This window comes from Mustelus asterias, chromosome 16, assembly GCF_964213995.1.
Source record: "Mustelus asterias chromosome 16, sMusAst1.hap1.1, whole genome shotgun sequence".
NCBI classification, from domain to species: Eukaryota; Metazoa; Chordata; class Chondrichthyes; order Carcharhiniformes; family Triakidae; genus Mustelus; species Mustelus asterias.
This window is the reverse complement of record NC_135816.1, coordinates 73,153,759-73,176,202: the sequence shown is the minus strand read 5'-3', so window position 1 is coordinate 73,176,202 and position 22,444 is coordinate 73,153,759. Positions and strand designations below refer to the sequence as shown.

The following is a 22,444-nucleotide window of genomic DNA, read 5'->3' as shown; positions in this document are numbered from 1 at the left end:
TGGTCACCCTATTATAGAAAGGATATCATTAAACTAGAAAGAGTGCAGAAAAGATTTACTAGGATGCTACTGGGACTTGATGGATTGAGTTGTAAGGGGAGGCTGGATAGAGTGGGACTTTTTTCTTTGGAGCGTAGAAAGCTGAGGGGTGATCTTATAGAGGTCTATAAAATAATGAGTGGCATAGACAAGGTAGATAGTCAATATCTTTTCCCAAAGGTAAGGGAGTCTAAAACTAGAGGGCATAGGTTTAAGGGGAGGGGGAAGAGATACAAAAGTGTCCAGAGGGGCAATTATTTCACACACACTGTGGTGAGTGTCTGGAACAAGCTGCCAGAGGTAGTAGTAGAGGCGGGTACAATTTTGTCTTTTAAAAAGCATTTAGACAGTTACATGGGTAAGATGGGTATAGAGGGATATGGGCCAAATGCGGGCAATTGGGATTAGGCGGCATGGACAAGTTGGGCCTGTTTCCGTACTGTAAACCTCTATGACTCTGTGACTGCAAAGGAACGGCAATATCTTTCAAAGTCAGGATGATGAGTGGCTGTAGTTCTCCTTCCTGCTCTGCCTGTGCTTCCTGTCCCAGCCGCCTGAACATTTTCATCACCATCTTCTTGGAGCCTTTCTTGGAGAGGGAGCACTTGCAGCCCACAGGCGTGTTGCTGATGGAGATGGCGGCAATCGGTATGGCCAGATCTTCAATTCCCTTCCTCGATATTCGTTTTCAATGCTGAGCAACATTTGTGGGAGGTCCGAGGTTCATCGAGTCCTGGAGATGCCGACCACAGAGCTGAAACGAAGATTAGATTTAGTTTATTTACATTAATGTTCAATTATTTTAAGGAGTTTTAACCCTATTTTACAGCACACTTATGGGGCCTTTACGGCACCAGTGTGCCGCGCCACACCGGTTGGGAACCTCTGAGCTCGACAATCGAGCAGGCAAGGAATGAATTTTAGATATACAGGGAATTGCCAATGGGCAAGTCAGATTGAGAGGGGTTAAACTAGACAGTTTAATCAGAATGAAGAAATCGGGTAATGGATAAGTAAGAAGGAGAAATTGCCATGCCAAAGGGATCCATATTAATATATAAATAATATAGTGGTGCTACAGTTATTGGCTACATGGAATATTATTTCGCAACAGTTCAGATTTAGCTGTGGCTGGGTTAAGATTGGCAATGACATATTCTTGAGCATGCAACTTTATGGAGAGCTTGACCAAGAACTAAGTTAGGAATGTTCATAGAATCCCTACAGAGCAGAGAGAGGCCATTCGCCCCATCGAGCCTGCACCAATTCTCCGACAGAGCATCTTACCAGGCCCACCCCACCCCACCCGCCCTATCCCCGTATCCCATTTACCCCGCTAATCCCCCTAACCTACACATCTTGGGACACTAAGGGGCAATTTAGCAGGGCCAATCCATCTAACCTGCACATCTTTGGACTATAGTAGGAAACTGGAGTACCTGGAGGAAACCCACACAGGCATGGGAAGAATGTGCAAACTTCACACACTGAGCCAAGGCTGTAATCAAACCCGGGTCCTTGGCACCATGAGGCAGAAGTGCTAACCACTGTGCCATGATGCTGGAGAAATTATCATAGCATTAGTGAATAATAATTTGAATGAATAAATGGTTCGACAGAGACAATTGAAATAAAAAGCAAGATTAGTCCTGTTAGAATCATAGAATCCTGACAGTGCAGAAAGAGGCCATTCAGCCCATTGAACCTGCACCGACAACAATCCCACCCAAACCTATCCCCGTAACCCCACATATTTACCCTGCGAATTCCCCTGACACTGAGGGGCAATTGAGTATGGCCAATCCACCTAATCTGCACATTTTTGTACTGTGAGAGGAAACCCACACAGACATGGGGAGAACGTTCATTGCCCTCAGTTTTTTCTTGACACCACGTGGAGTGAGTCAAATTGGCTAATATTGGGCATCTGTGATTTTGAGAACCTCAGGAGGCGACGAGGATGGATAACCCATTCGGCACTTCTAACTGAAGATAGTTGCAAATTCTTTAGCCTTGTCATTTCCACTGAATGGGTTTTGTAGCATTGAGTTTGGGAATGTTAGTGATGAACTATCTAATTGCTTACCAGTGTTCAGGACTGCGGCACGACTGCAGAGCTTTGGTCTGATATTTTGGTTGTGGGATCACTTAGCCCTGTCCTTCGCATGCTGTTTTCATTGTTTGGCATGTGTGCCATCCTGTGTTGTAGCTTTACCAGATTGGCACCTACGTTTTTTGCATGTCTGGTGCTGCACCTGGCACGCTCCCCTGCATTCCTCATTAAACTAAGGTGAATTTCCTGTTTTATGATCATGGTAGATTGAGGGATATGCTGCTGGGCCATGAGTTTACAGATTGTGGTTGAATACAATTCTGCTGCTGCTGGCTCACAATGCCTCATAGTTGCCCAGTTCAGCTGAACTTTTTTTCCAGGATGGCTGTGCGATGGTCACCCCTACCAATAGTCATGGACTGATGCATCTGCGATAGGCTGATGGGTGAGGTCAATTTGATTTTTGCTTTGTTGGTTCTCTCCTACGTGCTGCAGGCCCAGTCTGGCAGATATGTCCTTCAAGACCTGACCAGCTCGCCAGTAGTGGTGTTACCAAGCCACTGTTGGTGATGGACATTGAAGTTGCTCTCCCAGTGTACATTCTGTGCCCTCAGTTCTTCTTTCAAGTGGTATTCAACATGGAAGAGTGCTAATTCATCAGCTGAGGTGGAGCGGTAATTGCAGGAGGTGTCTTTCTGCATGCTTGACTTGATACCATAAGATTTCATGGTGTCCATAGTCAATGTTGAGGACTCCCAATGCAACTGCCTCCTGACTGTATTCCACTGCGTCACAAGTGTGTCGGGCAGCATGGTTGCACAGTGGTTAGCACTGCTGCCTCACAGTGCCAGTGTCCCAGGTTCAATTCTGGCCTCGGGTCATTGTCTGTGTGATGTTTGCACATTCTCCCTGTGTCTGTGTGGGTTTCCTCCGCCACTCCAAAGATGTGTGGGTTAGGTTGATTGGCCATGCTAAATTGACCCTAGTGTCAGGGGGATTAGCAGGGTAAATGCGTGGGGTTGCGGGAATAGGGCCTGGGTGGGACTAATGTCAGTACAAAGTCGATGGGCCAAATGGCCACCTTCTATACTGTAGGGATTCTATGATCTATGTAACTCTGGTGCACCAATGCAGCCGATGAGGAGGATATAGCCAGGAATAGGAACCTGGGACATTGGTTGTAAGGTATCCTTTGTTGAGTATGACTGAAACAGGCTTGACTAGTCTGTGGGACTTTGCGAGGTTGACTGTTCAAGGTGTGCTATTGTTGTTTCTGGTGCCTAGATTGATACTGGTCCCTTCAGTTTTATCCTCTTTTGACTTTAAAGTTTTGGTACAACTGAATGGCTTGTTCGGCCATTTAAGCCAGTTAAGAGTCAGCCATATTGATGTGTGGGTCTGTCGTCATATGTAGGCCAGTCCAGGTAAGAACAGCATATTTCCTTCCCAAAAGCCATGGTAGAACTGGGTAGAAAACCAGAATGTAGAAACAGTTTGCATAAGAGATGAGAAATGGTAAAGCAAGAAGTCACTTGTGGGAGTCGTGTATAGGCCTCCAAATAATAATAACCAGATGGTAGGGCGGAGCATAAAGGAAGAAATAATGGGAGCTTGTCAGAAAGGCATGGCGATAATCATGGGTGTTTTTAATCTACATATAGACTGGAAAAGTTAGATGGGCAAAGGTAGCCTAGCTGAGTTCATAGAATGTTTCTGGGATATTTTCTTAGAATAGCACATTCAGGAGCCAACCAGAGAGCAGACTATTTTAGACTTGGTATTATGCAATGAGATGGGATAATTATCTCATAGTGAAGGCACCCCTTGGTAGCAGTGACCGTGATATGATTGAATTTTACATTCAGTTTGAGGGAGAGAGGAGTGGGTCCGAAACTGTTTTTAAACTTGAATAAGGGCTATTAAGAGGGCATGAAAACAGAGTTGGCTAAAGTGAATTTGCAAATTATTTTAAGGGATGGGTCAATAGAGAGGCAGTGGCAAACGTTTGTGGGTATATTGCAGAATACACAGACTAGATACATTCCAGCAAGTAAGAAGAAGTTGTCCAAGGGAAAGATAGCTGGAAGGTCAGAAGAATGGACAGAATATAAGGAAAAGCAAGGATGGCTAAAAGATTAATAAGTAGGGAAAAATTGAACTATGAGGGAAAGTTAGCCAGAAATGTAAAAACAGAGTAAGAGTTTCTATAAATGTTTTAAGAAGAAACAAGTTAACAAAGTGAACGTTGGTCCTATAGAAAGTGAATCTGGAAAATTGATGATAGAAAACAGGGAAATGGGCAGATGAATTGAACAGATATTTTGCATCAGTCTTCACTATAGAGGATACAAATGATATCCTAGAAGCAGCTATAAATCAAGAAATGGGAGGAAGGAAGTCAGGAAAATTACAATCACCAGAGAAGCAATACTAAGTAAATTGGAGCTACGGGCTGACAAATGCCCGGGTCTTAATGGATTTCATCCTCTTGTCTCACAAAAGTGGTTAGTGAGGTAGTTGAAGCATTGGTTTTAATTTTCTCGACACTCCCTAGTTTTTGGTATGGCCCTATTAGATTGGAAAATAGCAAAAGTAACTTCATTATTCAAAGGGAGGGAGACAGAAATCAGGAAATTATAGGCCAGCTAGCTTAACGTTTCATAGGGAAAATGTTAGAAGCTATTATTAAAGAAGCTATAGCAGGACACTTAGATAAGTTCAAGGTAATCAAACAGAGAGTCAGATTTCAGCATCCACAGTATTTTACTTTTTTATTAAAGAGTCAACATGATTTTATGAAAGGGAAATCATATTTAACCAATTCATTGGAGTTCTTTGAGCAAGTAACGTGCTGTGGACAAAGGGGAACCGGTGGATGTACTGTACTTAGATTTTCAGAAAACATTTGATTAAGTGACACATCAAAGTTTAATGCGGTTGGCATGGATAGATAATTGGCTGGCTAACAGGAAGCCAAGAATAGGCATAAATGGGCCTTTTTCAGGTTGGCAAGATGTAACAAGTGGTGCCCCACCACAGGGATCAGTGTTGAGACCTGAACAGTTTACAATTTATTTAAAGGACATGGAATGAAAGGATGGATGGGATGTTTGTTTTGCAATGATCCAACAAATGCTAGTCCTGCCATACTGCAAAATAAATGTATACATTTGTCCATGTGTGTGTGAGAATATATAATTTTCAGCAATGACCCAAGATGTTTTAAAAATGGGGCATTATTGCTGATTGTTTTTTACCCTTGCCATTTCCTCTTCCTGATCAGAGTGTGATTCGAGACTTTCTCGGGAAATATGAATTTATTTTCAAGAAAAGTAGCAACAAAATTCCCCAAAACCCCCTCGCTTATTGACTTCAAACAAAATGCTTTTGGTCACAACTAATTTAAGATTGTCAGGCAGGCTTGTGTGTACTGAAAGCTACATGTTACAAAACACAGAGCCCTTTTTGTTGCAGACAGAAAGAAAATGTAAACACATTGCAGATGTTTCAGCTAACCAGAATAAGTGATAGCCATTTGCTGGTTCTCTCCTCAGGGCAATAACCTGACCAGAGACAAGTTGCCCCATGCACATCTTCAAACAATGCTTGGCAGTTAACTGTCAGTCACCATTAACTGGTACATTCTCCATGGCAATGCCGCTACCAATGAGAGTCCACCTGCCTACCAATCAGCACACTCTTCTCATACAGTATGAAGTTATGTCCTTTGATATTGGTATTGTTGTGATTGTTCTGATGAGTGCAAAATGAAAATCTTCACCAAAATGTATTTTTCAGCAGTACTAAAGTTCTGTACTACCAAATAAGAAGGGGAATTACTTTGGGCAGGAAATGCTTTGTATCATCTTTAAAATCTGAGGTTGGTTTAAAAGAATTGTCACGAGCTGCATCTGACTTATTTATTTTTCATTTAAATCTCAAAATGCTCATATTTTGGATGAAACCTTTTGACCAATCATTGTTGCTTGCTACTACATAATTACTACTGATGCTGTTTAACTGGAAGGGAGTAAATATCCTGGCTGGGAGTTTTGCTAGAGTGTTTCGGCAGGATTTAAACTAGTGTGGCAGGGGGGTGGGGAACCAAACAGTAGGTCAGTAAATACTGAGGCTGGGGTTGAGCTGGGGGCCAGGGCAAGGCGAGCTAAGAAGAGGAGCACTCTGGAGGAGGATGACCTGAGTGGGCCTGGAGGTCTGGAGTGCATCTGCTTCAATGCAAGGAGCGTAACGGGTAAAACAGAAGAACTTAGGGCCTTAATGCTTATGCGGAATTTGGATGTGGTTGCGGTGACGGAAACTTGGTTAAAAGAAGGACAGGACTGGCAGCTGAATATTCCGGGGTATAAGTGTTTTAGGCGAGACAGAGGAGGGGCTAAAAAAGGTGGGGGAGTAGCGATATTAGTTAAGGAGCATATTACCGCGGTGCAGAGGGTAGACAACTTAGAGGGGTCATGTACTGAGTCGCTGTGGGTGGAACTCAGAAACAGGAAGGGTGCAGTCACTATGCTGGGGGTGTACTACAGACCACCCAACAGCCCACGGGAAGTGGAGGAAAGGATATGTCAGGAGATTCTGGATAGGTGCAGAAAAAATAGGGTTGTTGTAGTGGGGGACTTTAATTTCCCTGGCACAGACTGGAAAGTGCTTGGAGCTGGGGGTCCAGACGGGGAGGAATTTGTAAAATGCGTACTGGAAGGTTATTTGGAACAGTATGTAGATAGCCTGACTAGAGAGGGGGCTATACTGGATCTAGTTCTGGGAAATGAGCCCAGTCAGGTCGTCAAAGTTTCGGTAGGGGAACATGTGGCAAATAGTGACCACAACTCTGTTAACTTTAGGATAGTAATGGACAAGGATGAGTGCTGTCCTACGGACAGGGTGCTAAATTGGGGGAAGGCTAACTATAGCCGGATTAGGCAGGAATTGGTGGATGTTGATTGGGAGAGGATGTTCGAGGGTAAGTCCGCGTCTGGCATGTGGGAGTCTTTTAAGGAACTATTGATAAGGCTGCAGGATAGGCATGTGCCTGTAAAAAGGAAAGATAGGAAAGGTAGGATTCGAGAGCTGTGGATAACCAGGGAAATTGATGATCTGATCAAAATGAAAAGGGAGGCGTACGTTAAGTCCAGGCAACTGAAAACAGATGGAGCTCTGGAGGAATACAGAGAGAGTAGGAAAGAACTCAAACGGGGAGTTAGAAGGGCAAAAAGAGGTCACGAGATGTTCTTGGCAGGCAGGATTAAGGAGAATCCTAAGGCATTCTATTCATACGTTAGGAACAAAAGAGTTGTCAGGGAGAAAATCGGACCTCTCAGGGACAAAGGAGGGGAATTATGCTTAGAACCCAAGGGAATAGGGGAGATCCTAAATGAATACTTTGCATCGGTATTCACGAAGGAGAGGGGCGTGTTAACCGGGAGTGTCTCGGAGGGAGGTGTTGACCCGTTAGAGAAAATCTCCATTACAAGAGAGGAAGTGTTAGGTTTTTTAGGGAACATTAAAACTGACAAAGCCCCAGGGCCTGATGGCATCTATCCTCGACTGCTCAGGGAGACGAGAGATGAAATTGCTGGGCCTCTGACGGAAATCTTTGTCGCTTCTTTGGACATGGGTGAGGTCCCTGAGGATTGGAGGATAGCGAATGTGGTCCCGTTGTTTAAGAAGGGTAGCAGGGATAACCCAGGAAATTATAGGCCGGTGAGCTTGACGTCCGTGGTAGGGAAGTTGTTGGAGAGGATTCTTAGAGACAGGATGTATATGCATTTAGAACGGAACAATCTCATTAGTGACAGACAGCATGGTTTTGTAAGAGGGAGGTCGTGCCTTACAAATTTGGTGGAGTTTTTTGAGGAAGTGACAAAAACGGTTGATGAAGGAAGGGCCGTGGATGTTGTCTATATGGATTTCAGTAAGGCATTTGACAAAGTCCCACATGGCAGGTTGGCTAAGAAGGTTAAGGCTCATGGGATACAAGGAAAAGTGGCTAGATGGGTGGAGAACTGGCTTGGCCATAGGAGACAGAGGGTAGTGGTCAAAGGGTCTTTTTCTGGCTGGAGGTCTGTGACCAGTGGTGTTTCGCAGGGCTCTGTACTGGGGCCTCTGCTATTTGTGATATATATAAATGATTTGGAAGAAGGTGTAACTGGTGTAATCAGCAAGTTTGCGGATGACACGAAGATGGCTGGACTTGCAGATAGTGAAGAGCATTGTCGGGCAATACAGCAGGATATAGATAGGCTGGAAAATTGGGTGGAGAGGTGGCAGATGGAGTTTAATCCGGATAAATGCGAAGTGGTGCATTTTGGAAGAAATAATGTAGGGAGGAGTTATACAATAAATGGCAGAGTCATCAGTATAGAAACACAGAGGGACCTAGGTGTGCAAGTCCACAAATCCTTGAAGGTGACAACACAGGTGGAGAAGGTGGTGAAGAAGGCATATGGTATGCTTGCCTTTATAGGACGGGGTATAGAGTATAAAAGCTGGAGTCTGATGATGCAGCTGTATAGAACGCTGGTTAGGCCACATTTGGAGTACTGCGTCCAGTTCTGGTCGCCGCACTACCAGAAGGACGTGGAGGCGTAGAGAGAGTGCAGAGAAGGTTTACCAGGATGTTGCCTGGTATGGAGGGTCTTAGCTATGAGGAGAGATTGGGTAAACTGGGGTTGTTCTCCCTGGAAAGACGGAGAATGAGGGGAGATCTAATAGAGGTGTACAAGATTATGAAGGGTATAGATAGGGTGAACAGTGGGAAGCTTTTTCCCAGGTCGGAGGTGACGATCACGAGGGGTCATGGGCTCAAGGTGAGAGGGGCGAAGTATAACTCGGATATCAGAGGGACGTTTTTTACACAGAGGGTGGTGGGGGCCTGGAATGCGCTGCCAAGTAGGGTGGTGGAGGCAGGCACGCTGACATCGTTTAAGACTTACCTGGATAGTCACATGAGCAGCCTGGGAATGGAGGGATACAAACGATTGGTCTAGTTGGACCAAGGAGCGGCACAGGCTTGGAGGGCTGAAGGGCCTGTTTCCTGTGCTGTACTGTTCTTTGTTCTTTGTACAGTAAACATGGAAAAATATCTATGTCTGAATAACTTGCTCCTACCTACCTCATTGCATTAAATGAGAAGTATGAACTGTGTTATTCATTCTGTTGTATTGCTGAAGTGTTAAAATCATTATGGAATGTTGCCTGGAAACAGGCAAGATTAATTGAGCATAAAGTTCACAGACCTGACACTTTAACTTCTTTCTCTCCCTACATAGATGCTGCCCTGTTGAGGTTTCTTTCAGCATTTTCTGTTTTATTTAAGATAAAATCATGGTTATAGTGAATTTCCATCTGTTGCATGTCCTTTCCAGTTTTCTCTTTGTTGAGATGTTTTCATAGCTTAGCAAAAATATTCATTCTGTCCATGACAGGATAATTATTGCCATTTTCAATTCTTCTGTTGGCTGAATTGGTAAAGATGTTGTGCAGCAAAGAATCAACATTCTTATCCAGTTTTAGGCTCTTCAGTTATGATGGTGTTGGCAATGTGATGATTGGTTTTAGCACCCGTTGAAAACTTAACTTCTGTCCCCACTCCATTGTCTCCTGCTTGAAAATTCCACATGTATGGGTGTCAGATGAGGATATTCAAGTGTGAATTTTGCCAGTAAATCTCAACAAACTTTCAGCTCTCGGGGCATTAGGGCTGAGCTTTATCATCTTCGCAGCATACAATGCAATGGATATGAACTTTGGCGTTGGACCTTTCAACCAACTAATCATGATGTATTAATGGATGCATTATTTTAATCTTAAATATGGTTGCACTGATAAAAACATGGAGAACATATGTTAAAATATTGTAATTTTCATCAACCTTAAACCATGCCTTCACATATGATGTAACAACATTCAAAATATTTTGTGACATGGTGGAAGAACTCACCCTTGATTTAATGATAAATGCACCACTTTTATGGTACAGTGGTGTACAGAAAGCCATGAGGTAGGACCATAGTCTGGAATGTATCAGTTGTTCTAAGTTGAGATACGACAGACACTTTTTTCTGGTCTGGGAGGTAGAAGGTTAGTTCTCATATGGGATCGTATGCAGTTATTCATGCTGAAAACTGCGTGCATTTGGACATCAGGCAAGATGTCTGATGCCCAAGCTTGCCCACAGCACTAAATGTTGTCATGATGAATGACCCTTCAGGCAAGGTATTGAGGGGTGCCTATGAATAAGTTGTGGCTTTCAGAAGAAGAGACAACATTTCAGCCCGCTGCCAGCTAATGTAAGTTATAGTATGGTGTAACTTCGTTTTGACTGGATCTGTTCCAATTGCATTAATTCTTTGTTGTGTTGTGTTTATTATAGGACAGCTGGTGGTGTGCACACTTTGCTCCTTTGTCATGAAGACGAAACAGATCTGGCTATTTTCTGCCCATCTGCTGCCCTTACTGGCACGGTTCTGCATGGTTCCTGTGGAAATGCTCGTTATTATCAACAGGTTTGCCATGATTTTCACAGGATTGGAGGTGCTTTATTTCCTGGCTTCTAACCTTTTGGTACCATACAAGCTGGCCAAATCAGCATACAGGGAACTGGTACAGGTGAGAGAAACCAACCACATGAATTGAGTATTAACATAGAAACATAGAAAATGGGAGCAGGAGTTGGTCTTTCAAACTTGCTCCATCATTCAGTATGCGCATGATTGATCCTCTATCTCAACACTATATTCCCAAGCTCTCTCCATACTCCTTGACACCTTCAAAGTCAAGAAGTCATAGAATCATAGAAATCATAGAAACCCTACAGTGCAGAAGGAGGCCATTCGGCCCATCGAGTCTGCACCGACCACAATCCCACCCAGGCCCTACCCCCACATATTTTACCCACTAATCCCTCTAACCTACACATCCCAGGACTCTAAGGGGCAATTTTTTTTTTTAACCTGGCCAATCAACCTAACCCGCACATCTTTGGACTGTGGGAGGAAACCGGAGCACCCGGAGGAAACCCACGCAGACACAAGGAGAATGTGCAAACTCCACACAGACAGTGACCCGAGCCGGGAATCGAACCCGGGACCCTGGAGCTGTGAAGCAGCAGTGCTAACCACTGTGCTATTTCTTCCTTCAATATATTCAGTGACTTGGCCTCCACGACCTTCTATGGTAGAGAATTCCACAGATTCATCACCCTCTGAGTGAAGAAGTTTCTCCTCAAGCAGCAATCCTGCCATCCCAGGAATCAGTCTGGTGAACCTTTGCTCCATTCCCTCTTTGGCAAGGAGTATATCCTTTCTTAGATAAGGAGACAAAAACTGTGTACAATATTCCACGTGTAGTTTCACCAAGGTCCTGTACAGCTGCAGGGAGACATCTGTGCTCCTGCACTCAAGTCCTTTTGCAATGGAGACCAACATACAACTTGCCTTCCTAACTGCTTGCTGTACCTGCATGCTTGCTTTCAGTGACTGGTGTACTAGTCTTCCCCAGTCCCTTTGAACATCATCACTCTCATTATTTAAATAATCCTCTGCCATTCTGTTTCTCTATCCAAAGTGGATAACTTCACATTTATCCAAGTTATACTGTATTTGCCCATTCACTCAACTTGCAGCCCATTCACTAACAGCAGCAGCAGCAGCAGCCAGAGCAGTGGCATCACGGCTGGCTCCGTTGTTAAGCAGGGAGGGACAAAGAGCACCAGGGCAATAGTTATAGGGGACTCAATAGTTAGGGGTACAGATAGGCGCTTCTGTGGATGTGAAAGAAACTCCAGGATGGTGTGTTGCTTCCCTGGTGCCAGGGTCCAGGATGTCTCTGAATGGGCAGAAAGCATTCTGAAGGGAGAGGGTGGACAGCCAGAGGTCATGGTACATATTGGTACTAACGAAATAGGTAGGAAGAATGACGAGATCCTGCAGCAGCAGTTTAGGGAGTTAGGTAGAAAGCAGGATCTCTAGGGTTGTACCCTCAGGATTACTCCCTGTGCCACATACCAGTGAGGCTAGAAATAGGAAGATAATACAGCTCAGCACGTGGCTAAACAGCTGGTGTAGGAGGGAGGGTTTCAGATATCTGAACCATTGGGATCTCTTTCAGAGCAGGTGAAAACTGTACAAGAAGAACAGGTTGCATCCAAACTGGAGGGGCATAAATATTCTGGCTGGGAAGTTTGCTACTGTCACACGGGAGGATTTAAACTTGTTTGGCGGGGGGGGGGGGCGGTGGGTGGTGGGGGTGGGAACCATAGCAAAGGTGAATTAACTGAAGGGGAACTAGAGAGTGGAGCCAGTAAGACTCAGAGAAAGAGCAAGGCAGGATGTGGTTGTTAATGAAAGACGGTCTGGTGGACTGAAGTGCATTTGTTTCAATGCAAGTGTAACCGGTAAGGCAGATGAACTTAGAACTTGGATTAGTACTTGGAACTATATGTTGTTGCCATTACAGATACTTGGTTAAGGGAAGGACAGGATTGGCAGCTTAAAGTTCCAGGATATAGATGTTTCAGGTAGGATAGAGGGGGGGGGGGCGGTATAAAAGGGGTGGGGGAGTTGCACTCCTGGTTAAGGAGAATATCACAGCTATACAGGAGGGAGGACACGTCGGAGGATTCATTCAGCGAGGCAATATGGGTAGAGCTCAGGAATAGGAAGGATGTAGTCACAGTGTTGGGGGTTTACTACAGGCCTCCCAACAGCCAGCGGGAGATAGAGGGACAGATATGTAGGCTGATTTTGGTATGGTATAAAAGTAACAGGGTTGTTGTGGTGGGAGATTTTAACTTTCCCTCTATTGACTGGGCTTCACTTAGTGCTGGGGACATGGATGGGGCAGAGTTTGCAAGGAGCATCCAGGAGGGCTTCTTGAAACAGTATGTAGATAGTCCAACTAGGGAAGAGGCCGTATTGGGGAATAAACCCAGCCAGATGGTCGACGTTTCAGTAGAGGAGCTGTTCGGGAACAGTGACCACAATTCAGTAAACTTTAAGGTACTGATGGATAAAGATAAGTGTAGTCCTCAAGTGAAGGTGCTAAATTGGGGAAAGGCTAATTACAACAATATTAGGCAGGAACTGAAGAATGTAGATTGGGGGCAGATGTTTGAGGGCAAATCAACATCTGGCATGTGGGAGACTTTCAAGCATAAGTTGGTAGGAATTCAGGACCAGCGCATTCCTGTAAGGATGAAGGACAAGTACGGCAAGTTTTGGGAACCTTGGATAACGAGAGATATTTTGAGCCTCGTCGAAGAGAAAAAGGAAGCATTTGTCAAGACTAGGAGGCTGGGAACACATGAAGCAAGTGTGGAATACAAGGGAAGTAGAAAGAAATTTAAGCAAGGTGTAAGGAGGGCTAAAAGGAGTCACAAAAAGTCATTGGCCAGCAGGATTAAGGAAAATCCCATATATTTTTACACATATATAAAGAGCAAGAGGGTTGGCCCACTCAATGACTGGGGAGGGAATCTATGTGTGGAGCCAGAGGAGATGGGCAAGGTATTAAATGAGTACTTTGCGTCAGTATTCACCAAAGAGAAGGACTTGGTGGATGATGAGTCTGAGGAAGGGTGTGTCGATAGTTTGGGTCATGTTGAGATCAAAAAGGAGTAGGTATTGGGGTTCTTGAGATACATTAAAGTGGGCAAGTTCCCAGGCCTGATGGGATATACCCCAGAATACTGAGAGAGGCAAGAAAGGAAATTTCTGGGGCCTTGAGAGAAATCTTTGTATCCTCACTGGCTACAGGGGAGGATACACTCACCTGAAGAAGGAGCAAGACTCCGAAAGCTTGTGCTACCAAATAAACCTGTTGGACTTTAGCCTGGTGTTGTGAGACTTCTTATTGTGCTTACCCCAGTCCAACGCCGGCATCTCCACATTACAGGGGAAGTCCTAGAGGATTGGAGAGCAGCCAATGTTGTTTCTTTGTTTAAGAAAAGTAGCAAGTATAATCCAGGTAATTACAGGCTAGTGGGCCTTACGTCAGTGGTCGGGAAATTATTGGAGAAGATTCTTCGACAGGATTTACTCCCACTTGGAAATAAGTGGACGTATTAGTAAGAGGCAACATGGTTTTGTGGAGGGGAGGTCGTGTCTCACTAACTTGATCGAATTTTTCGAGGAAGTCACAAAGATGATTGATGAGGGTAGGGCAGTGGATGTTGTCTACATGGACTTCAGTAAGGCCTTTGACATGGTCCCTCCTGGCAGACTGGTACAGACGGTGAAGTCGCATGGGATCAGAGGTGAGCTGGCAAGATAGATACAGAACTGGCTCGGTCATAGAAGACAGGGTAGCAGTGTCAGGGTGCGTTTCTGAATGGAGGGCTATGCCAAATGGTGTTCCTCAGGGATCAGTGCTGGGACCTTTGCCGCTTATAATATACATAAATGATTTGGAGGAAAATGTAACTGGCTTGATTAGTTTACGGACGCAAAGGTTGGTGGAATTGCGGATAGCGATGAGGACCGTCAGAAGATACAGCAGGATATCAATCAGTTGGAGACTTTGGGCGGAGAGATAGCGAGAGATGGAGTTTAATCCAGACAAATGTGAGGTAATGCATTTTGGAAGCTCTTTGACAGATGGGAAATATACAGTAAATGGCAGAACCCTGAACAGTAGTGATCGGCCGAGGGATCTAGGTGTACAGGTACGCAGGTCACTGAAAGTGGCAACGCGGGTGGAGAAGCTAGTCAAGAAGGCATACGGCATGCTTGCCTTCATCGGCCGGGGCATTGAATTTAAAAATTGGCAAGTCATGTTGCAACTTTATAGAGCCTTAGTTAGGCCGCACTTGAAATATGGTGTTCAATTCTGGTCGCCACACTTACCAGAAGGATGTGGAGGCTTTGGAGAGGGCACAGAAAAGATTTACCAGGATGTTGCCTGGTATGGAGGGCATTAGCTATGAGGAACAAACTTGGTTTGTTCTCAATGGAACAACGGAGGTTGAGGGATGACCTGATAGAAGACTACAAGATTATGAGGGGCATGGACAGAGTGTATAGAAGCTTTTTCTCAGGGTGGAAGAGTCAATTACTAGGGGGCATAGGTTTAAAGTGCGAGGGGTAAGATTTAAAGGAGATGTACGAGGCAAGTTTTATTTTTACACAGAGGGTGGTAGATGCCTGGAACTCGCAGCCGGGGAAGATAGTGGGAGCAGATACATGAATAGGATGGGAATAGAGGGATATGGTCCCTGGAAGAGTAGGGAGTTTTAGTTCAGTCGGGCAACAAAGTTGGTGCAGGCTTGGAGGGCTGAAGGACCTGTTCTTGTGCTGTAATTTTCTTTGTTCGTTGTTTAAATCACCTTGAAGTCTCTGAACATCCTCCTTGTCATTTGCATTCTCACTGAGTTTCATGTCGTCAGCAAACTTGGAAATGTTATTTTTGGTCCCTTCATCCAAATCATTTGTATATTGTGAATAGCTCTAGCCCAAGCTCTGATCCCTGCGAGATCTCGCTCGTCACTGCCTGCCAGTTTGAAAAATACCCATTATCTCTACTCTGTTTCCTGTCTGCTAACCAATTCTCAATCCATGTCAGTATTTTATCTCCAGTGCCATGCACTTTGAATTTGCACACTAACCTCCTAAGTGGAACTTTGTATTCCTGCCTCTTTTTCCCAATATGTGGTCTGAGTTGAGTTGTCCACAGTTTGCCTTGCCAAAAATTGGCACAATTTCTTGTTTTAGTTTGTTAACATGTTCTAAAGTTTCTGAAGCATCTTACAAGTGGCTTAATCTAACATTTGAGTTGTTACTGTTGGGTAGTGTGACATTGATGTCCACCTTGTTTATTATTCTTTTGCATTTCTGTTTGGGTGTTGCCCCCTCATGTATTGTAACATTGCATTTGATGCAAAAATTCCTGAAGTAAATACCTTAAAGAAAAATTTGATTGGATGATGAATAAGAAAAAGAATAAACATAAGTTTGGCTTTTTCTGGGCACTTTTAAAAAATGCTCTGAAAATTTACTTTGTCATGTCCTTAAGGCTGCTCCAGTACTTCATATGGAAATGGTAAGTGGGTAGTGATGATCACCAACTCCTGTTAAAAAGTTTATGGAAAAGTTGGCACCTAATTTGCTGTGAAAATAACAATGAGTTGAATGTGCCTGCAGTTAGTAGTGTGTAAAGTGTCAAACAGTTTGTGGTAATGCAAGGATGCCTTGTTTTGGCACACATTGCTGGATGATTTCCATCACTCTAATGTTGGCCTCATTGACTTGCCTTGTTTACAGAGTAAATATGAATTAAACTCATTACAGAAAGTACTTAACAGTGCATGACCCTTTTAATAACAAGATTTATGTAAATGCAATGCCATTCAACTTCTCTGGCCTAGAAAAGGAATAGTTGAAATGGTAGAGTGCCATTGTCAAAATTAAAGATTTTTTAAATTTAAAATTAATGTTTTATTACTTTTCCTCACTGTCACATTATTTTTGGCCTCTTCAAGTTTGCTTTTCCTCTCTTCTGCATCTGATCTGACTCTAATTCGCCCTATTTTTTTCCCTGTCTGTCCTATTCTTTTTCTGTCTTAATTCCCATTGGTTAAGAAGATGGACTGTGGGTCTCATAATTCAACTGTCAATCAGTTAAACTCCAGAAGTTCACAACTCAAAAGTTTTTTTGAGCTGAAAAGCAAGAAAAGCCTTCTAACTAGCAGAGATGTTGGGCTCCAGCAAATTCTTGGTCATTGAGTATTTGAGCATTCAGTGAGATCCACTGTACAGATATTGGAAGAATTAACTCCATTCTCCCCTAAATATAGGCCCAACATTTTTATACTTGGTAATTTCTGTAGGAATTTGTTAATCCCTTTTAGCGGGGTCACTAAGCCTTGTGCTATTTTTTTCTTCATTAAATTTGCAAATCATGTGTTTTTTACAGAGAGTGGTGTCTATTGGATAATGAAGCACTTTTTCACATGCTACTCTGTCAGCATCTATTATAGTATAAGCTATAAATAAGTCTTTTCATCTTCCATGCAATATGTTTTAATCACAATCTCAGAAAAGCATCTCCTGTTGCATAAGAACCATAGAATACAATGTTTGCATCAAGGAAGGAGGTCATTTGTCCCATTATGTCTGTGATGGCTCTCTGCAAGAACAATTCACCACCCACTCCCTGCCTTCTCCCGTTAGCCCTATAAATTTTTCCCCTTCAGATAATTGTCTAATTGTACAATGCTTCCATTTCCTGTTCTGTTTATCTTTGTACTTTACCATTGATTTAGTGCACATTATAAGTCCTTACTGTGCTGGATCTACATCTATTATGGATTGGGTTAAGATTACCCAAATGGATTTGGCATGGTTATTAACTGTCGTGCCAGGAAGAGAGAAGAATATCATTATGTGTTGCCTTTGAAAACTTATTTTTATCCAGAAGCAACATGAGTGCGTCAATCTAATTGTGTCCTTAAAACTGATTCATTAAAGTATGCATGTTTTCATATTTGACTAATGTTGTAAACCAGTTTGCATTCAGTTGTTATGTGTGGCAGTATAATGCTAATGGGTTTTCTATGTAACCAAATCCATTCACACCTCCTTTCTCACTTGTTCTTTGGACAGGTAGTGGAAGTTTATGGGCTGTTGGCACTGGGAATGTCTCTCTGGAATCAGTTGGTTGTCCCTGTGCTGTTTATGGTTTTTTGGCTGGTCCTGTTTGCTCTACAGATCTACTCATACTTCAGTACACGTGATCACCCCACATCCCGTGAGAGACTGCTCTTTCTCTTTCTTACCAGGTACAATTTACTATTGCACTTAAGCTAGTAGCATTTCACAATTCAGCTTGGTCAGTAGAATTTCCATTAAGGATAATGGTTGTTGCAAATGTTTCAACTGTGGAAGAACGTCCAGCAGTATTATTCAGTCTGGGGCTGTGTCTGCTGAGATTTCAATGTTCTGCGTTTTGGATTCTATCGATCATTAGGGTTGAGTATTGAGAATTGAAACTTTGTTGGGCTGCTGAGTTCAATTTGTTCCTACACTGCTAAATTAATCAATGTTAACATTTCCTAATTATTAGTAATAGTTATCCCCTGCTTTCAGTGAGAAATGGTACTTGGGAATCAACTGTAAACCAACAATGGAGTACATGGGAAACCATTATCTATTTGATGTTGGACCAGGCTTACGAATTTAGATAGTCACTTATGTGTAGTTAATTTGTGAATAATATACTTAAGGGAGAGGGGAGGAAAAGGAGGGAAAAAGTTGGTGCTTAGAAAGCCATCTTTGCAGTCATATTGTTGTGTTGCTAACAGGATTAATAAAGTATACCTGCTTTCATCTTAGTCACATCACTTGACTAACATTTCTGTTGCAGTATTGCTGAATGTTGCAGCACTCCTTATTCTTTGCTGGGCCTCATGTTTACAATCTCCTTCATTACCCTGGGTGTGCTGACACTTTGCAAGTTCTACCTTCAAGGTTATGGAGCTTTCATGAATGACAATCTCATGCATAGGTAAGTAGCAATCCCATGCATGGTCACGAAAAGAATACAGTGCATCTAAACTTGGACATAAGATACTTAAGTAAACCTATATGCTTCTGAACAGTTCTAGTCAAGTTTAAACAGCATAGCAAATATTTTCTAAATGGTGACAACTACTCAATGTGAACAATCCATTATTCAAAACTTAGTTTTGAAATCTGATTTTAAAATGTATAATTTTAGAAATGGCTGAGGTTCATTGGCCCTTTTGCATTTTGACCATTTGAAGAAGTGTCTGACTAACTCAAAAGCACCTATGCAGCACAGTTTATTGTTTTTTCCAAAACATCTAAGCTTCAAAATTAATCTCATCCTCTCAGCACATTATCACTAAAATTTCTCTGAGCTAGATTGACTGTTTAAAACAAAAAAACACCAGTTGGAAATCTTGGTGAAAGTTTGATATTTTGTGAGTCCAGATAGAGCATGCGTTATTGCTGATAGCAATGTATCTCTTGCATAGCGTTTCAAAATGTTTTTAAAGACCCAACCTAATAGTATTTTTTTCAAAATCCCAATTCGTTTTTTTGTGACATTACTCTAAATGATAAAGTCACAACATTTTTATTTGCTGTAGTTGAAACTGTCTTTTTCATCCATGAATTTAGTGACTATTTATAGAACGGGAGACACAGCAGAGATCTGTTATGTCAATTGAGATTTTATATTTTAATAATCTTTCCACAGAGGAATGACTGAAGGCATCACATTGCTGATTCTGGCTGTACAGACTGGCCTGATTGAATTACAGGTTGTGCATCGAGCCTTTTTGCTGAGCATCATTCTCTTCATCGTGGTAGCTTCCATCCTTCAGTCAATGTTAGAAATTGCTGACCCTATTGTTCTTGCACTTGGAGCATCAAGAAACAAGTAAGATGATCTTCGGATCCTAAGACTTTGCTGCATAAGTGGAGGCAAATTTGGCCTCTTGTACCTGTCTCTGATGCCTGAAAGAGCTATCTCCATCCCTTGTCTATCCAGTTACTTAGCACTTATAGATTCTGCTTCTCCTGCTCTGACATGTTAACTGCAAGTTGTTCTGTTATTTGTTATACTCTCCATTTCTACTAATTCTGATTAGTATATAGATAGTATTTAAAGTTAGAAACAGGTTATTCTTCCTACAGGTCCATGCCTATGTTTATGCTCCACCCATCTCCTTTAATCTCATCAGTTTATCTATCAATTCCTTTCTCCCTTACTTAGTCATCCAGCTTTCCCCTTCGGTGCATCTATTGCTAGTCAGCTGAATACTTGTGGCAGGAAGTTCCATGTTTTAACTTGTCTCTGGATAAAGAAGTTACTCCTGTATTCCCTTTTGTCTTTATTATTAACTATCTTGTATCTTCTTTATATGGTCCATAGTTCTGGTCTACCCTTGATAATCTTGAGGACCTTTTGTCTTAGTCTTCTCCTTTCTTGAGATAAGAGCTTCAACCTTTTAATCTTTCCTGATAGCTATAATTTTTCAGTTCTGATATCAGCTCAGTAGATCTTTTATACATCAATATTTCCAAATTTTTTTCTTGTATGCAAATCAGAATTGAACATAGTATTCTCCATGTGTGCTCTAATCAAGGTATTACAGACGTTCAACATAATGTCTCTCCTTTTCAATTCTGCCCCACTAACAATAAGCCACAGCACTCTTTTAACCTGTATCAGTACTTTGTGATATGTACCTGTATCCCAGTTTCTGCTCCTCTGCTCAACTTGGACACTTATTTTCCAAGCAATATTAGCTTTCATCTTCTTCCTACCAAAACATATCACCTCACACTTAACTATATTGAATTTCATTTGCCAATTATCCTTCTACAAATTTATTAATACCTACCTGTATCAAATAAAACTGTCCCCATAGTGCCAGAGGAAATGCCACGTGTGGTTTGAGACTGACACCAATACTGTTTATAGTGGCTTCTATTGTCAACAAATAAAATATCAGTAGATGCAAGTATTTAAGTGATAGTTCACAGAATAAGACAAGACTTGATGTTACCTGCTCCTACTCAGGGTTGAGTCCAATGCCACTTGGCCAGTTGCTATCAAGCCATGACCTTCATTGATTTGACTCCACACTTCGGTGTGAGTCTTAGCTTTGACCCTACAACTTGAACTACAGACTTGTCTCTGCTTTTAAACTCAAAGGATGAGAAAGCTGTAGACTGTATTCTTGTCCCCTGGAGAGTCAATTACCCTAGCAACACTGCTCCACTTCCTGAATCATCTTGTTTGTTTGACTACTGATCAGCTTAAACCGTAGTTCATGATTGGCACTTCAAAAGAACATGAGGTCTTGTTGAAACCATCTCAGATGTTGGTTATGATTCTGCAGCTGGTCTGTGTGTTAGCTTTGGTGTCCCCACCGCCCTGACTAATCTGAAGTTAACATGTCACATAAAATGTCTTCCAAAATCCAGGATGTTGCCAGATTATTTGTTTGTTCTGATACTGCATTTTCCTGCCTTATCCTCCAACATTAGCAAATCTGAATCAGGATAATGATGTGATCAACTTTTGACTCATGTTAGCAACCTGTGGATTTAAATCGGGATGATTTGCATGTAGGTTACTATTGCTAAACAAAATATGTTGGTTTTGCCTCCATATGTTCCATCACCCGCTCTAGCCCACCTCCCAAAGGATTTGGTGTCATGTGCATGTCATGTCTAGTCCAAGTCCAGAGATCATTGTTTAGCTAAAGGATGAACAGAATTAAATCAAGCACTGACCCTTGTGGAATACTAGTTTTCCCCTATTGCTAGTCTAAGCAACTACCTTTAATTCCAACCCTCCACTCTGTTTTCAGTTTTTATTTTAGCTGATGTATCCATTCTGCTACTTGTCCCAGACTCCACATGCAGGATCTTAGTGATGAATTTACTGTACAGTATTCTATAAGAAGGCCTTTTGAAAATCCAAATATATTACACCCACCTAGTGCATTATCCTTGTCTATCCTTTATGTTATCCTTTTCAAAGAATTAAATAAGGTTGGTCAAGAATGATCTTTGTTTAAAATTCATGCCTAATATTATATTTCAGTCTCTACGTGTTTTTCTGTGAATTCTTTGAGTTCCATTATATTTTCTGCCACTGATAAACTAATTGGTCTATCCTTCCCTGGAATGTCCTATGTTCACTTTCACATAAAGGAATAACATTTGCTGTCTGTCAGTCGGCTGATATTACTCGCTTTCTTATTTTATTTTGTACTTGTGTAATTGTATTTCTGATATTCTGCAACTTATTTTTTAATGTACAGATATGCAATCTAGGCCCTGGGTTTTATCCTCTAAGTTTGGTTAGATTTCTCCGCTTCTATCTTAAATGCCTTTATATCGTTCTTGATCCCTTTTAGTACTGTGCCCATCATCATATTCTCCCTGCTAAATACTGAGGTAAAGTACTTATTATTTCTGCCATTTTGTTGTCAAAACTGCAGCCCCCAGAGAGAGCGAGAGAGTGACCTCTTGCTTCTTTCAAAGCCAAGCAGAAACTGCCTGCTTTTCCCTGTAAGCTTAACTCCTCCCATGAGCACATGACTGTCTCTTGTCAATCAACTTAATCAAACCCTACTCTGAAACCCCAGGGAAATAAACAAAAACGCATTAACTCAGATTAAAATAAATACCCCCCTATATAGGATCAATTATTAGTCTGCATTTTCAGCATGTGAGCTGCCTGGTAAACAGAACTGAATTGTAAACATACCCCTTAGAAGAAACATGATAAAAATATATTTCTTAAAGGCACAGTATCATCACAAAGAGGCACCAATCAAGCAGGCTGCTTTGTCCTGAA

General features: G+C 42.3%; 1 protein-coding gene across 1 annotated transcript in view; it reads left to right on the top strand.

Moving 5' to 3' along the window:
• rnf145a (ring finger protein 145a) overlaps nucleotides 1–22,444 on the top strand; it is a 119,214-nt gene that overhangs the window by 81,910 nt on the left and 14,860 nt on the right. The window contains exons 4-7 of the mRNA XM_078231275.1: nucleotides 10,482–10,717; nucleotides 17,707–17,882; nucleotides 18,467–18,607; nucleotides 19,325–19,507. Coding sequence (XP_078087401.1) covers nucleotides 10,482–10,717; nucleotides 17,707–17,882; nucleotides 18,467–18,607; nucleotides 19,325–19,507 — 736 coding nt within the window. The remainder of the gene's footprint in view (nucleotides 1–10,481; nucleotides 10,718–17,706; nucleotides 17,883–18,466; nucleotides 18,608–19,324; nucleotides 19,508–22,444) is intronic.